The sequence below is a fragment of the Triticum dicoccoides genome, chromosome 3B (assembly GCF_002162155.2).
Source record: "Triticum dicoccoides isolate Atlit2015 ecotype Zavitan chromosome 3B, WEW_v2.0, whole genome shotgun sequence".
Lineage (NCBI taxonomy): Eukaryota > Viridiplantae > Streptophyta > Magnoliopsida > Poales > Poaceae > Triticum > Triticum dicoccoides.
Genome location: NC_041385.1, coordinates 32,449,531 through 32,464,358, shown reverse-complemented (window position 1 = coordinate 32,464,358; position 14,828 = coordinate 32,449,531). Strand labels below are relative to the sequence as shown.

At 41.5% G+C, this 14,828-nt stretch overlaps 2 protein-coding genes across 2 annotated transcripts; one reads left to right on the top strand and one right to left on the bottom strand.

Annotated features, from left to right (window-relative positions):
- Positions 1-427: 427 nt before the first annotated feature.
- Positions 428-2,980, top strand: LOC119274549 (E3 ubiquitin-protein ligase SINA-like 2). Its single transcript, XM_037555266.1, has 3 exons — positions 428-721; positions 1,048-1,300; positions 1,521-2,980. Exons 2-3 carry the CDS (start codon positions 1,157-1,159, stop codon positions 2,769-2,771), a joined length of 1,395 nt encoding a protein of 464 aa, XP_037411163.1. The 5' UTR covers positions 428-721; positions 1,048-1,156; the 3' UTR covers positions 2,772-2,980.
- Positions 2,981-4,568: 1,588 nt separating this feature from the next.
- On the bottom strand, positions 4,569-9,528 carry LOC119280636 (heparan-alpha-glucosaminide N-acetyltransferase-like). Its single transcript, XM_037561429.1, has 13 exons — positions 9,313-9,528; positions 8,410-8,547; positions 8,255-8,336; positions 7,676-7,752; positions 7,403-7,515; positions 7,180-7,291; positions 6,971-7,087; positions 6,753-6,844; positions 6,590-6,656; positions 6,226-6,304; positions 6,025-6,116; positions 4,990-5,133; positions 4,569-4,851 (listed from the first exon to the last, which is right to left on the bottom strand). Exons 1-13 carry the CDS (start codon positions 9,496-9,498, stop codon positions 4,825-4,827), a joined length of 1,326 nt encoding a protein of 441 aa, XP_037417326.1. The 5' UTR covers positions 9,499-9,528; the 3' UTR covers positions 4,569-4,824.
- Positions 9,529-14,828: the final 5,300 nt, after the last annotated feature.

The window sequence follows — 14,828 nt, the reverse complement described above, 5'->3', positions numbered from 1 at the left end:
GCTGGAGGACCGCCGCCTGGAGGCCATGCGGGAGGGGGCAGCCACGGAGAGGAGGGGGGAGGGGAGGGGAGGGGAGGGGCTGCGATGACTAACCACCGGGGAGAAGTCTAGTATGCCGGAGGAGATCGCCGGCGTCGAGGCGACTTGGGGAGGAGTCGCGGCGGCGTGTGTGAGTCGAGCGGCGGCGTGTCCAGTCGAGTCGGGCGACCAATTCCTCGAGGGGGGCCTCGAGGGTTCTGAAGCCCGTGGAAGCTAGTGGATCGAAGGGGAATCGGGAGGCTTGGGCCTTCGAAGCCACGCTTACCAAACAGGCCAACGGGTATTTGCGAGGTTTCTGGGCCCCTCCAATCCGCTCGTCAATTTTTTTTTACCCAAAACGGCCCATTATCCAGCCCACTCTCTCAGTCTCTCCTACCCCAAGCTTGGCTAGCCACTCCCCTCTCGCGCCGACAAACTCGCCCCCGCCGTGCCGCCGTCGCGGTCGCCTCCTCCTCTTCCCCAACTCCGATCAGGCCCAGGCCGACGACGCGCGGGCGGCGGGGTACAGTGGAGGACTCTCCTGCGAGGGCACATCAGTCTTCTCCCCACTTACCTCGGAGAGGGAGGTCACCGGAGGCGGCGACCTCGTCTCCGACGGCGCGGCCATCAGGAAACGGCGACCTCGAGCCAGCGAAGGCGACCAGGTCTTCCAGCGGATAGACCCCACAATTCGAAAACCTAGGTACGTCCGCATCGCTCTCGATTCGAAAACCTAGGTCCGTCGGCAGTGCCAAACTCTGAATCCGGAATAAAAATTTCTTCCTTTTACTGCTTCTCTGTCAGATTACCTGCATATGCATCGTCGCTCTGATTACCCAGTAATTTACTGCTATCGTATCGGCGCACGCCTAATAGCGCAAATCGGCTCGAATACACTTTTCTGCCAGATCAAGAGCACCACCATATATTTGTTAAATACTTGCAGTCCTCAACCTGTTTGATCAATTATTCAGTCTTGTTTGAATAAGTGCCATTTTGTGACTTTTATCTGTGTATCTTGCGGAACAGGGGAGCACCGCGGCGTCTGAGATTGTGTTGACAAGCTAGTGCATGTTGCGTTTGTAATACTAGCATACACCAACCAAGCCAGTGCGTGTACCTTGGAATTGTGTTGGCGATGGATGGCAGTAGCTCCAGCAAGAGAAAAGCTGAAGCGCAGGGAGAGGGAGAGAGCAGCGGCAAAAGGCTGAATGTCACCATGGGGATGGAGCACCTTGACTGCTCCCTCTGCTTGAAGCCCCTCAGGCCTCCAATACTCCAGGTAAATGCACGACGTGTTGTCCTGTCTTTCAACTCAAGCTTTTATCTCATTGATAAAGCTCAAGGTAAAATAAGAGCTTTGATGAACCTATCTTTGGACATGGTGCTACTTGGCAAGGACATGTTTCTCATGTTGTTGTTTTATGTTTCTTGAAATTAAAATGTACATTTATGTTAAAATTTATCCTCATGGGACCCAATCAATTCTTTCTATTCCACAGTGCTCCGTGGGGCATTTCATATGCTCGTATTGTTGTACGTCTCAACTGGACAGCAAGTGCCATTTATGCTCTAAAGAGACAACATTCGAGCGCTGCTTTGGGATGGAACATGTTGTCGAGTCAGTCACAGTAGCTTGCTCCAATGAGATGTACGGATGTGCCGAGGCAGTCACCTACTACAAGAAAGAAGAACACACGGAGGCATGCTCATACGCCCCATGCTTCTGCCCAGAGCCTGGTTGTGGCTTCGCTGGAACAACAAAGGTGCTCCTGGAACATTTCACGACCCAGCACAAGTGTCCATTGACAACGCTCCCAGACTCTGGCACAGTGTCTCTCTGCTTGCAGCCGGGCTTACATGTTTTGCAATGCACCAGGAACAGCTACTTTTTCTTGCTCAGCATGGCGTCAGAGCCTTTTGGACATGCCATCTCAGTCGTCTGTGTCGAACCAAACAGGAGGAAATCGAAGTTCACATGTAATCTGAGTTATGACTGCATAACAACTGGCTGCTGTGGAAGTACAAACTGCCACATAAGGAGCTCTTCACTCTCTGATGGGCTTCCGACAGTGTATGACTTAATACTTCCCAAGGGAAAGGTTTCTGACGATGCAAACAGTATCATGCTTAGAGCCACCATTAATCATCAAACTATAAGTCACAGCAGATCTTGTTTTCGAGGGAAGGGCCTGACTTCTGCACTTCAACAAAGGCCTGATACTTGTGATGATGATGATGATGATGATGATGATGCGGATTATATACCTAAAAGTCGTAGAAGATCTCACCCTGCTAAGGAGGAGGAGGTGGTGGAGGAGGATGAGAATGATGAGGACAATGAGGAGGAGGAGGAGGAGGAGGAGGAGGATGAAAGACCTTTAAGTCTCAGAAGATCCCACCTTGCTGAGGAGGAGGATGAAAGACCTTTACTTCTCAGAAGATCCCACCCTGCTGTTCAACGAAGGCCCAATACTTATGATGATGATGGGCAGGTGGAGGAGGACGAGGAGGATGCTAGACCTGTAAGTGTCAGCAGACCCCGTCTTCGAGGAACGGCTCCGGCTCGTGGTGTTCAACAAAGGCACTATTCTGATACCGATGATGATGATTATTTTCCAATAGCTTTCAGGAGACGCCATGTCCAAGGAACGCCTTCAGCTCCTGCAGTTCAAGAAAGGCACTATTTTGACACCAGTGATGAGGATGATTTACCTATAGCTTTCAGACCCTTTATTCGAGGAACGGCTTAGATTCCTGCAGTTTAAAGAAGGGGCGTATTCTGGTACTGATGGTGAGGATGAGAGGCCTTTATGTTCCGGACTTCCCGTACGCTAAAGGTTTTCCGTGCACTTGCTGTTCTTCTGCCTGGCTTGCACCGTTCTGGTTCCAGGATATATATGTGAAGTCTCTATTTCTGGCCTCAAGTATCGCCTCGCCGTTGTTAAGCATTGCTGCAGCTCCTTGAACAGAGTCTGAATGTAGCTTTGGGTTTGATGATGATGCCGCTGATGCAATTTACGAGGAAATCAAGCTCCTGGCGAAGTTTCTTCCAGGGGCAACCTTCTGGATGATGTAACAGTCATGAATAAATTAGTAGAGGTTACCCGGAGGTTTTACAAGAAGACCGCAAATTGCTTCAACAATGTGACTACTATAAAACAGCACTGTATGTTATGTAGGTACATTTCTCTGCATTTACATGACCGACTGCCGAGTATGAACCATGACCTTTTGCAGTTATGATGTTTGTATATCTCTTTTCCTTTTCATTTCTGCGTGGGTACACGAGATCACAAGCTGGTCGCAGATAGGGTGATAAGATGCAATGTTTTCTTCTCCTGAATCGTGCTTTGACTGAACAGGTGTTTGGTTATCTGAAGATTTAAACGAAATTCTATGTCATTTGTAGCTGGAGTATTTTGTAGCTCTCTGCTTCTTTTTCAGCGAGTTATACTACTCCTTGCGATCCAAATTAATTATTACTAAAGCCGCGTCATTAGTTTGAGTTGTACAAAAGCTGCGTAATTAATTTGAGTTGTACTAAAGCTGCGTAAATTAATTTGGACCGGAGGGAGTACTAGTAATGGTCAGCAAGTAAAGAAATGTCCAGTCAACTAGTAATGGTCAGCAGGTAACGGAGAAGAATCCAAGGATGAAGGCACAAGAGAAAGAAGCCCAGTAAGGCCTTCTTTGGTTCATAGGGTAGGAAAATCGTAGGAATAGGTAAGTCATAGGAAATGAGATGACATGTATCTCAAATCCTATGAGTAGGAATAGGAAAGGAGATGCCCTTTGATTCACATCATAGGATTTTTTCCATTGATTCTAGGCTAATGTTTATTTTCCTATGAAATGTGGAGGATAGGAAGAATTCCTCCATAGGAATAGGATTCCATTCCTACAAACCAAAGGGCTCTAAAGGAATTTTTCCTATAGAAATCCTATCATATGAAATTCCTACAAAATTCCTCTAAACCAAAGGAGGCCTAGTAGGTTGAGGTGTGAGTGGGTTAGTCCACCATGGACCCTGCACCACCCCTCCCCACCTAGTCTACCAGACCGAACCAGACTTTACCATCACCATGGATATCTTGGCCATGTATCAAGGGCTCCTATAGCCTATATGAAGCCCCACATAGGCATGGAATCATTCACTCTCACTTGAATACAACTCAAGGGAGAGGCATTCGAATGACTTGAGAAGGATTTGGATAAAGTAGCTAGCTTCAAAAAACCTTGAAAGATTCAGAACGATAACGAGGGAATTTTGAGGTGGCCTTGTGTTCGACCTGAGGCACTAGTTGAGCACTTCTCCTGTCAAAGGAAGGGAGGTCTCGAGGCAGCCTTATCTTCGATCCAAGCCGCTAGTTGAGACACTATTCATCACCTATCCCAACATAGGATTAAGTCAAGTCACGCTCGAACGAGACGACAACAATGTCCAGGTGTGTTTCCGTTTGTGTGTTTGTATGTTGTTGGCTGTGTACATCTACGATGCAGAGGTCGGAAGCTGAACTCTTATACGGCGAAGAATCTTAAACTACCTTTTATTTTAAAAAATCACAACAAAATACACATACACAGACTTGTACTTAGCTAGCACTGTTTGGAAGAACCATTACTTAACACATGCTATCACGAAGCCAGATGATGAGAGCTCAACTTTACAATCAAACATTGAATCTCCTTTGTGATTTATGAAATCGCATTGAGTTCAAGTGAAATAGATGCTGGCTTTGTGCCGTGATAGTTGATAATGCACTTCCTTCGAGCATTAGTTGAACTAGCTTGCAACTGGAAAGATCAATCGCCTGTTCCAATGAGTTTCAACTGTTCGAGAAAACAAACCGACAAAAAGCGATGGCATCAATCATATATACGCACACATTTTTTAAACATAGCTAGTTAAATAGTATCAAAAAGAAATTCCTGGAAAAGAAGGTATTGAAGGGAACTTAGGTGCCTTACAAGGTTATTATTTGGTACCCTCCAGTAGAACCCCTGGAGCAGGATTGGCGCGACGTTGCATGCTACCAGAACAAAAATCATTAGGGCATGCTTTCCCATCAACTCCATTGGGAGAACCGGCCTCTTGTAACCGTACACGTCCACCTATAAAAATAATATTTAGTACATAAAATGGAGAGAATCAAGTGTAATATTAGAGATAAATCCTACTCCATGCGCATGACAAAACTTGTTTCTTTTTTCATGCTGCAAGGGCAAGCGCAATCCAAGCATTTACATCTACAATGCTCTCAGGACTGAACTGTGCCCTGCAAATGTTCAAGACAGTGCCCCAGAGGCAACCAAAAACATGCATTTTGTTTCTCAGTTTCCTCTCCTCTAATTTATATTTAGCTTTTTTTATTAGAGTAGATTTAATGTGTAAATATTTAAACTAGTCAAATTGCACCGAACCACCAAAACCTAAACCGAACAACCAAAACCAGACACATTACACTCATGAGGCTATTCTGCGGATGATTTGGATAATGTGAAAGTGGTTTCCTATGATCAATAAATAAACTCAAGAAAATTGGAGTAAAAACATATAAATAAGACATACCATTAACTTTATTATAAATCAATGAAATTTTTACATACAATGTAAAATAATAGATAGTCGAAACCACAATGTTCCTAATTTAATTGTAACTTGTATAGTTTTCTCCTTCTCCTCAATTTCTATATTTTGTGATTGTTTTATCTTTATTTTAATTAAGTTTTGGGATTATTTCTAAGAAAACCTTGTAGCTTTTCGTATGCTTTCTTGAAGTTTTTTTTGTTAACTTTATTGGGTGGTCCAATGCCAACTACTACCATCTGAACACCCTTAGAGTATCAATCCTTTATTTTCATGGTTGAGGTTTTTATTCGTCTAGTTTTAGAGTTGAGAGATGAAATGTAAACTCGAGTTTTGGAATGTGGGATTAATAGTAGATTTTTATAATTAAGAAAAAAAATCAAATACTTAAACTCCTTTTGTTTATAGTAACAAACCAACAGATAGATCCCCGTGAAGAAAAGGCCAGCTGTGCCGGTGGTTACACATGTGTAGCTAAGACTGTATAGTGACTTGTTCATGCGCAACCCTGCATATATGTCAACCCCAAAGCACATCATTAATCATGGTATTTACAAAATCATAAACTTATTTTTTTTGCATTCACAAGATAATTAATTAATCAGCAAAATAATTACCAAACAAGTCGAGTGAGAAGCCTAGAGCCAATAAGCTCAACGCCGAGAGGGACCACCGCACCATTCTCTCATCATGCTCCTGCACGAATGATGTAGAGTTAGTCATCGGGAACTAGGATTTTTTTGACGGTGAACTAACGCATAACAACAAATTGGGCTGGTCTCTGGGCATTTCATAGCAACGAGTTTAAATGACAAACAAACTGAATCACCCATGAAAGTAATTTTTTCCTCATTTGAGACAAGCAGCAACTTTTGCCCTGAAAAGTCCCTCGGAGTTGCTTAGTCGGGGAGAGAGTAAAATCCAATGGCCATCATATGAAAGGAAAGCTGATATTCTGGTGAGGGAGAATGATATATATACTTTAAAGTGGATGATGACATGTCCGAACTGGAGCCCGACCAAGCAGGTGACTATTGCCATCAAGGAGCTACATTGTACATGAAGATGATTAGTATATAGTGAGATTCAGATGCATCTTCAATTGGTCAATGGCTAGCTGAGGAAGATGACACTATTTCCACACCTTAGGAGGCCCTCTGGATCGAAAGGGGCTTCACACCATGGTGCCGCGTTAGACGGGAGCGGTCCATTGTTGGGGGAGTCGATGCTACACCACTACAAGTTCCAAATGGAAAGATGAGAGAACTTGTCACGATAGTACTAGGAATATTGAACAAACAAGATATCTAGAATTTCATGACCCCACTATCTCTTGTGGTTACTATTTGATTGAATATATACCTCTGTTTTGAGATAGACCGGGCGTGTATAAAGATGCTGGATTCCAAATATACTTCGGTCGATCATGCCAACGGCATTGCAACCTGGTCCTGTATGCCCTCTCACTCCACATTTCACCTGCATTCAATCAAAGAAAAAACAAAGGTTCTTAAGACAAAAAATGCACACAAATACGAAAGGACTAAGAATTTTCAGAAGTGAAAGCTTACCACAAAATGATTCATGGTTGAGTCCGATGATGTGACACTATATACCCAGTCCGGCACGGGCAGACCGTACAAAATCACCGTGTATGTGGCCGTGAGGACTAAACCCACAAGACTTTGCAAAAAAAAATGATGGGATGAAGTATGTGAATAATAACAAGGCAAATTAACTAGTTAAGTAACTTAAATGACAACAAGTTTGTATAGGTCAGTGTCTTATGCTCACAGCTGGCATCGGTATTTTTTGATTATTGCATAACCAGAGCCTATGCCACCTTCTCCACCATCCCGTAGCCAGATTTCGCATAGTGCCACCACTAGGTATGCCATTGCAATTCTCTACATCAAGTGAGATATATCAAATAAAACGGTTTGTTGTGCTGAATCACATGCACAGATCTCCCTCTTGTTCTTTACATGAAAGTAAAAAATAAAATTGTTGTGTGTATGACCGAACAAAGAATTATGTTCATAATGATAGGTTGGCGATGATTGGTACCTGTAAGACACCCATTAACCGTATCTTTCCAATATCGACCCCATATGTAAGATCATGTATGTTGTGGAAGAAGCCACCTTGAAAATAGAAGTTCATAGTTTTACAACTATAAGATGATTGCTCTCAGAACCACTTGGATTTTTCTATTGCTAAAAAGGGTACTTTTATTTTCATGACCAAATTATTACTCCACCTTTATTAACTATAATTTACGCCACCATTGTATAACTAATGTAAGAATATATTATATTATGATCGCTAGAGTTGTATAATAAACTACTCTACTAACATTTAAGAATATCTTTTTATGAAACATTAAGGAAGAGCATTTTGGGTTCATTGAATACATTTTTAGGGTTTTAGCCCTTTATTTAATTTGATACTTTGAAATATTCCTCAACTCAAATTTCTTTGAATTAAAACATGATGCATGATTACCTCTAATGCAACTATGTACATTATATTATTATAGGGTTGTGACACTATTATAGTGTGTGGACGAACAATCATGTAGTAAACCAGACTATGTTTGTAATCAAATTGTGATGAAGGCCGTTAGGTAAACGCATGTGTATTTACCTTGAAGCAATAGGCCTAGAAGAAAGAGCTTTGCAGCTCTGAGCACGGCCTTCTTGGTTGCCGACACTCTATTTGACACCCTCTGCACAAAACTTGGTTTAGCCATGAGTTGGTATTAGTGTTTGATAATTTAATACTATGAGCAGTAGTAGTACTTTGTAGGCGAAGGCCAATGAGATTCCCACGACGAAGAGGAAGAAGGGGAACACAAAATCCGCTAGTGTGGCGCCATCCCATGGTGAGTGGCTTATCTTTGGAATGAGACCACCAACATCATCGACAATGATCATGAGCTGTAATGTATAGATATTTCATTAGGTTAAATTAATATGTGGTGGGAGAGGTAAAAATTAATTTTGAGGCCTAACCCGTGGCTTCTGAGTTGTAACACTGTTTTTCTAGTTAGGCCTTAATTAATAAAAAGAGACAAACCTTCACCCTTTTTAAAAATGAAATAGAAGAGATATGATTTAATGTAAAGGCAGTTTCTTCCAAACAATGTTTCATGGAGGTCCAAAGATTCAGTGTTAAGGTCTCCGAAAAGCTTAGGACACATAATTTACTCAGAAAAAACAAATAGTTTTCACGAGTTATTAATTTCATGTTGGAGGCTTTCAAATTGTAATTAATAGCACTGCGAGGAGAGGCCCTTACAACAACAACAAAAATCAAAGACAGCGTGTCATAGTGCTAGGACCAGGCCATAAGAAATAAAAAAAACAATTTCTCTCTTCCGTCACATGAAGTTAGCAAGTGGTTGCCAGGTTGAGTGGTTGGAGTAAGCATCGACGGAATTTTGTTGGTCTAAGTAAAGTTGAAGCCCAACTTATGACCTTATAAAATAAGGGCCAGAATGTCTTTATGCCAAATCATCTCTTTTGCATATTTTTATGTGTAGTGCGTCGTAGTAACCCCTTTGGAGTGGGTTAGATTATATTATTTGAAGTCTCTACCTTAGTTTATTTTCACGTCATGCATGCATGAAGCTATGAGTTCCATTGTGTGCTTTGTGACCAATACTCTATGGGCATAGCTAGAAAGGTAGAAAGTTCGCTGACCGCAACGGTGATCCCCCTGAAGACGTCGAGCGACACCAGACGCTCGCGCCCCTGCGCTGTCACCTGTGTACTGCTCCTCATCGTTGTGCCATTGCCGTCACCCGCCTCGACGTCGAGGTGGTGTTCCTCATCTCCCTCATGAAGCTCGCCACCACTGCCATGGACGACAATCTTCGGCGCCGACATACTGCTGCTGATGATAATGGTGATGGTAAGCGCTACTATCTCCGAGCTTCCATTGTTCCACCCACTGGCCACTGCAGATTTATAGACAGGGCGCGCAAACGTCTTGTGTTGCCTCCATCAGCAAAACCGCATTCTTTTTGTTATTCAGAAAATTCGCGACCACAAACCAAATCGGAATCAACCTGCATTACAATAAGAACATTCAGTCCTAATGGTCTAGTTCAGTTCAGAGAACCAACCAAGCAAACCTTAAGAACATATTCCATGCACGCGTGTAAAATGCTTTTGTCCTCACCATTTGGCTTTGCATAGCTAACATATATGCAAGTGGGCTAATACGTATATGTTTTCATCCTCCATATCCCACGCGCTTCAAATTTGAGAGACAATTTCACTTCTCTCGACCTCTGCACCAAATAGAGAATTAGAGATGCACACAACCGTTTTTTCAGTATTAGTAGCTGGATTTTTATCTTGACCAAGTCTGACCCTCAATGATATTTAACTATGAGTACCATAAGCATTATATTGATGGGTAGTCCCCCCCGAGTGTGGTTTTTCTATACCCTGAATTGCACCCATGATGAACAGTAAAATAATAAAAGCAAGTAAAAAAAAAATCTAAACTTTGTGGCCTGATTATGATCAAAGGTTCTAAGTGCTTGCAAAATTTGGTTGCCAAATGACATTCAAGGAGCTCCATACAAAACATAACAAAAAATGTGCTCAAACTTGTGTGCACTATTGGATGAGCAGAATTTTTGGGTTGTTTGTATGGAGCTCATTTTATGTTATTTGGCCACCAAATTTTGCAAGCACCTAAAACATTTGGTCATAATGAAAGTCACAAAGTTTCAGTTTTTTCCTATTTGTTTTGATTTTACTATTCATCATGGGTACAATGCATCTGGGTGTAGTGCAACTTTTTCATGCACCAATTTGCTTCTCAAGTAAATATAAGGGAAGATCATATAAATCATGCATCAATTCTAAGAATTAAACCTGGATGGTCAGATTGCACAGAGAATGCCTAATCGCATGCACCAATCTCTACCATGGTGCATGCAAATCGAGTAGCACTTGAAGGTGACTAGGTAGGCCGTCATTTTGTTGATTTTTTTGGATATCTTTATTGTCGGGCTCCCCCCCTTTTTAGTTGTATTCTTCGTTTGCCGGCTTTAGTCTTGTGCTGTCTGTCATTGTTCTTGATGGTGAATTGGTGATGATGAGCTACTCCCTCCGGTTGGGTTTATAAGTTGGGCACATGTTTCTAGGTTCTCTATTTAACTAATATTTTTTTGCGGGGGAATATTTGACTAATAAAATTAACATGTATAATATGCCAAGAAAATTATATGGTAAAAAATACATTTGACAACGAACCTAGATTTTTTTAAAATGTAATACAAGTTTCCCTAGTCAAATTAAAGACCTAAGAAACCCTACCCGACTTATAAACCTAACCGGAGGGAGTACTATCTTTGAGCTTCCACTGTACCACCCACTGCCGACTAATACACCGTCGTCTTGCCTTTCTGCTGGCCCCATCAGCAAAATCGCATATATGTTTTTGTTACGCTATCCATCATTATACTAACAACTATCCATGCACGCGAACACCTTAATTTATAGGTGCTTCCAATCTCTACCATGGTACATGCACACCTGCACTTCAACATGACCAGGTAGGCTGTCGTTTTTGGTTGTTCTTCTTTTGTTGGCATTTTTCTTGTGCTTGCCTGTCATTTTCGCTCCTTTCCCCCCATGTTTTTTCATTTCAAATTGGGACGCAGACCAAATCGGATTCACCTGCATTACAATAAGAACACTCAGTCCCAATGGTCTAGTCCAGTACCCAGTTCAAGAACATATTCCATAGACGCGTGCAAAATGTGTTCGTCCTCGCCATTTTGGCTTCACATAGCTAACAAACATATCCCTGCAAGTGGCAACGCCGATGGTGCTAGTGGTGGTGATGACAGAGGAGGAATACCAAGTAGGTAGAGTATTTAGCATAAAAATGTAACATATCGCTACAAGTGCCTAATTAGCATTAGGTCAGGCCGGGGACCCCGCGGGGAAAAACATTAGGTCAGGGGAAGAAGGATGAGGTATTTAACAGGGGAACGATCAGACTTGGGTGTGCTGTGACACCTACACCAACCCCAACCCCAACCAAAAGTGCCCGACGGCTAGCAAACTTTGGTGTTTGCTTGCTTGGACGATCCATGCCAACTCGTCGCCGGTGCCACGAGTTTATGTTAGTTTCACGGCTAACCAGGGGAGGCTGCAATTGATTTTGGCCGGAGTGGGTGCGCTTTACATGTTGCATATGCTTTGTTAATGGAGGAGTTTTAGTGTGAGATCTTCAAGATAAGCGACGCATGGCTCTTTTCAGTTAAGCAAGTCGTCACAAGAGGCACTTTATTTTGCCCTTTGGTGCTAAGTAGTTTGTCCTACTTGGTTCCATTGGCTCTAGTCTTTTGGGCGACAGAAGGGGTGCTTATCTTCTCTTTTCGAAACTAACAAACCCTCTGCACATTACTTTTTCATGTAAAAGAAACTAGCGTATTGGCCCGTGCTTTTGTGCCAACGACATTTATCTCTCGTTTTTATCCTAGATTATATTTTATGCATATATTTGATATTAAGTAATTTGTAAACGTGTTTCCTAAAATATGCTTAAAAAACAATGTTATAAAAATGACTCTTAAGCACTGACAGTTTGCTTATGTTTATGTCCATGTTCCGCGAGGGTTTCATCCTAAACACAAAAGTGCAAGCACTCTCTGAAATTTGACTCCCAGTTGTAGTTGACGATTTCAGTTATATTGAATTAAGGCAAAAGTAAATCCATGCGATGGCCAAGCAAATGTTTGATTATCTTCAAAAAAGTAAACAAAATCCTTTGTGTTTTGTAGCTGGAATAGTTATACCCCATCTGTTTTTGTTTACTCTGCATATTAGTTTTGTCTTAGAACTAGGTTAAACTTTGTAAACCTTACCAAGTTTATAGAAAAATTATTAACATCTACAATACCATATCAATATCATTTGTACATGTTATTATATATATATACTACTAGAGTTTTTATAATCTTTTGTATTGTTTCCATAAAGTTGGTCAAACTTGTGAAGTTTGACTTAGAAAAAACCCAATTTGCAAAGTAAAAATATAGAGGGAGTACCTTGGTGGTTGCGGTCTGTTTCTTTCCAGCAAGCGCCGAGCTATACTACTAGAGTGTCTGAACATGAAAAATGTTTAGGTGGTAATTTGAAGTTTGTTTTTAATGAAAATTTGAATTTTTCAGTGAAACAAAGTGTAGCTCAAAGCAATTATTTTTCGAGAAACAGCTCAATGCAACTAAGCAAGCTGGAAGAATACATAGCCCAAGTTCCTTGCAGCCCATGAGAAGTTGCACACTGGGGCTACTACACCCAGACCCATATCGAGCCCACACTCCCTCCTCTCCTCCATCACCACACTGCATGTAATGGTAGGTCACGTCTTAACAAATCATGTCGCCACCTCTCGTCTCATCGATGGCTCGCCTTAGAGGAAAGCGATAGTCTTCTGCAACCCTTTTTTGGCATTGGAGCCCTTTAGACATGCTATCCCGGTCATCTATTTACAACCTAACGACTTGGGCCCCAAGTTTGTATGTAAAATGAAGTACGACTCATTATGAGTGGCTATTGTGAAACCTCATGCGACGACATCAGAGACTCTTCATTATCTGATGAACTACCGACATGCTATGACTTGATTCTGCCCAAGGGCAAGGTCTTCAACGACCAAAATGGTATCATGCTCAGAACCACCATTTGGGTATGGTACAATGCTCATGGTGGGCCCCTAGGCTGGACTGATTTACTTTTGCTGCAAAACGATATTTATTTTTAGGCTTGTTGGACATGTCGGCTGTGTGCATCGCGCTATGCAGAGGCCGGACATTCTTCAATGCGGTTGTATCACCTCGATATATCAATTGAATGAAATGTTCTTTATCGAAAAAATGCTCATGGTGGGCGTGCCCTTTATGGAACTGATCATGACAACAATTACTTAGTTTCCACAACTCGTCAAAAATGAAGGTCGGTAAGAGTAGTTGAATTTTTTTATGGATCGGGCAATGGATAATCAGACGTTTGATTATGTGAGTCAATCTATGGTGGTCTGTACCTGGTGTACTTGATTGCTTGCTTCTCGATATCTGCGTCTTTATATGTTGAGTTGAGCTAGTACCGTTTTTGGACATCATCTATTGAGTTAAGCTATTGGAACTATCACATTTCTTTTTGTAGATGGACTTTGAAATTCTGAGCATGTGGTAACTATTTTTTAGGATAAATAAGTGGGAAAGACTTTTTAGGACTAAATGTGATAACTGGCAATTAGTAAGAGCTTCATTTAGATATTCTGTCAGTTTTTTTTAAGAAAGACAGTCAAAGGACATCTTAGCTGATAATTATCAAGGAAACCATGCAATACAAGAGGTAAATACTCCTGTGGTGCTTCAACTTGTCACGGATGTTCACTTTAGTGCCTGAACTTGAAAAATACGCCGAACTGGTTCTAAAACTTGGCATGAACGTGCAAATACGGTGTTAATCACATCCGTAGACGTAAAGTGTGTCGACGTGGCACCATATATGGCTGATGTGGCACTAACATGGCATGAGGCCCACTTATAGCTATAAGAAACAAAATTACTTGAATACTTATACGTCTCTATGACAAGTGGGCTCGCTTGTCACTACCTTAGCCCACTTATATATCTATAAGAAACAAAATTACTTTTCTTTGAACATTGAACATAATTACTTCAACACTTATATGCCTCTATGACTAGTGGGCTCGCCCGTCAGTACCTTAGAAAAAATCACAAGAAAAATGCGGCTAAAGGGAAACAAACCAACAGCTTGACGCTTGCGCGCTGCTCGCGCTAGCCACTACAGCTAACACATTTTGATGTCAGAAATGACCCCTCATTGTTAATGTATTCAACGCTAAACCCATGTGTCCATAAATAGTTGCAACCAGTGGCCCCTTTTGCACACCTTTTTTTCGAAAAAATGTAAAAAATACGTAAATAATAATCATAATAATAAAAGTAAGATTCAAATATTCATTTTGTTTTTAGAAATTACCTCATGCCACCCAAATATCCATGTGCACACAAAGTAAATATATTAGAGTAATACCGTATACAATAAAATAACTTACTAAAAATACATTCCTGTAATTTTTAAAATTAATAATTATTTATAAAAACTATTTTAAAAGTTTGTATTCACAAACATTCTTAAACACTCATGGACTATACTCT

Coding starts and splice junctions, on each gene's coding strand:
- LOC119280636 (XM_037561429.1), bottom strand. CDS start 9,498: ATGTCGGCGCCGAAGATTGTCGTCCATGGCAGTGGTGGCGAGCTTCAT. Junction 8,548..9,312: donor TCAGGGGGATCACCGTTGCG/GTCAGCGAACTT, acceptor TATACATTACAG/CTCATGATCATTGTCGATGA. Junction 7,292..7,402: donor AAAAAATACCGATGCCAGCT/GTGAGCATAAGA, acceptor TTTTTTGCAAAG/TCTTGTGGGTTTAGTCCTCA.
- LOC119274549 (XM_037555266.1), top strand. CDS start 1,157: ATGGATGGCAGTAGCTCCAGCAAGAGAAAAGCTGAAGCGCAGGGAGAG. Junction 1,301..1,520: donor TCAGGCCTCCAATACTCCAG/GTAAATGCACGA, acceptor TCTATTCCACAG/TGCTCCGTGGGGCATTTCAT.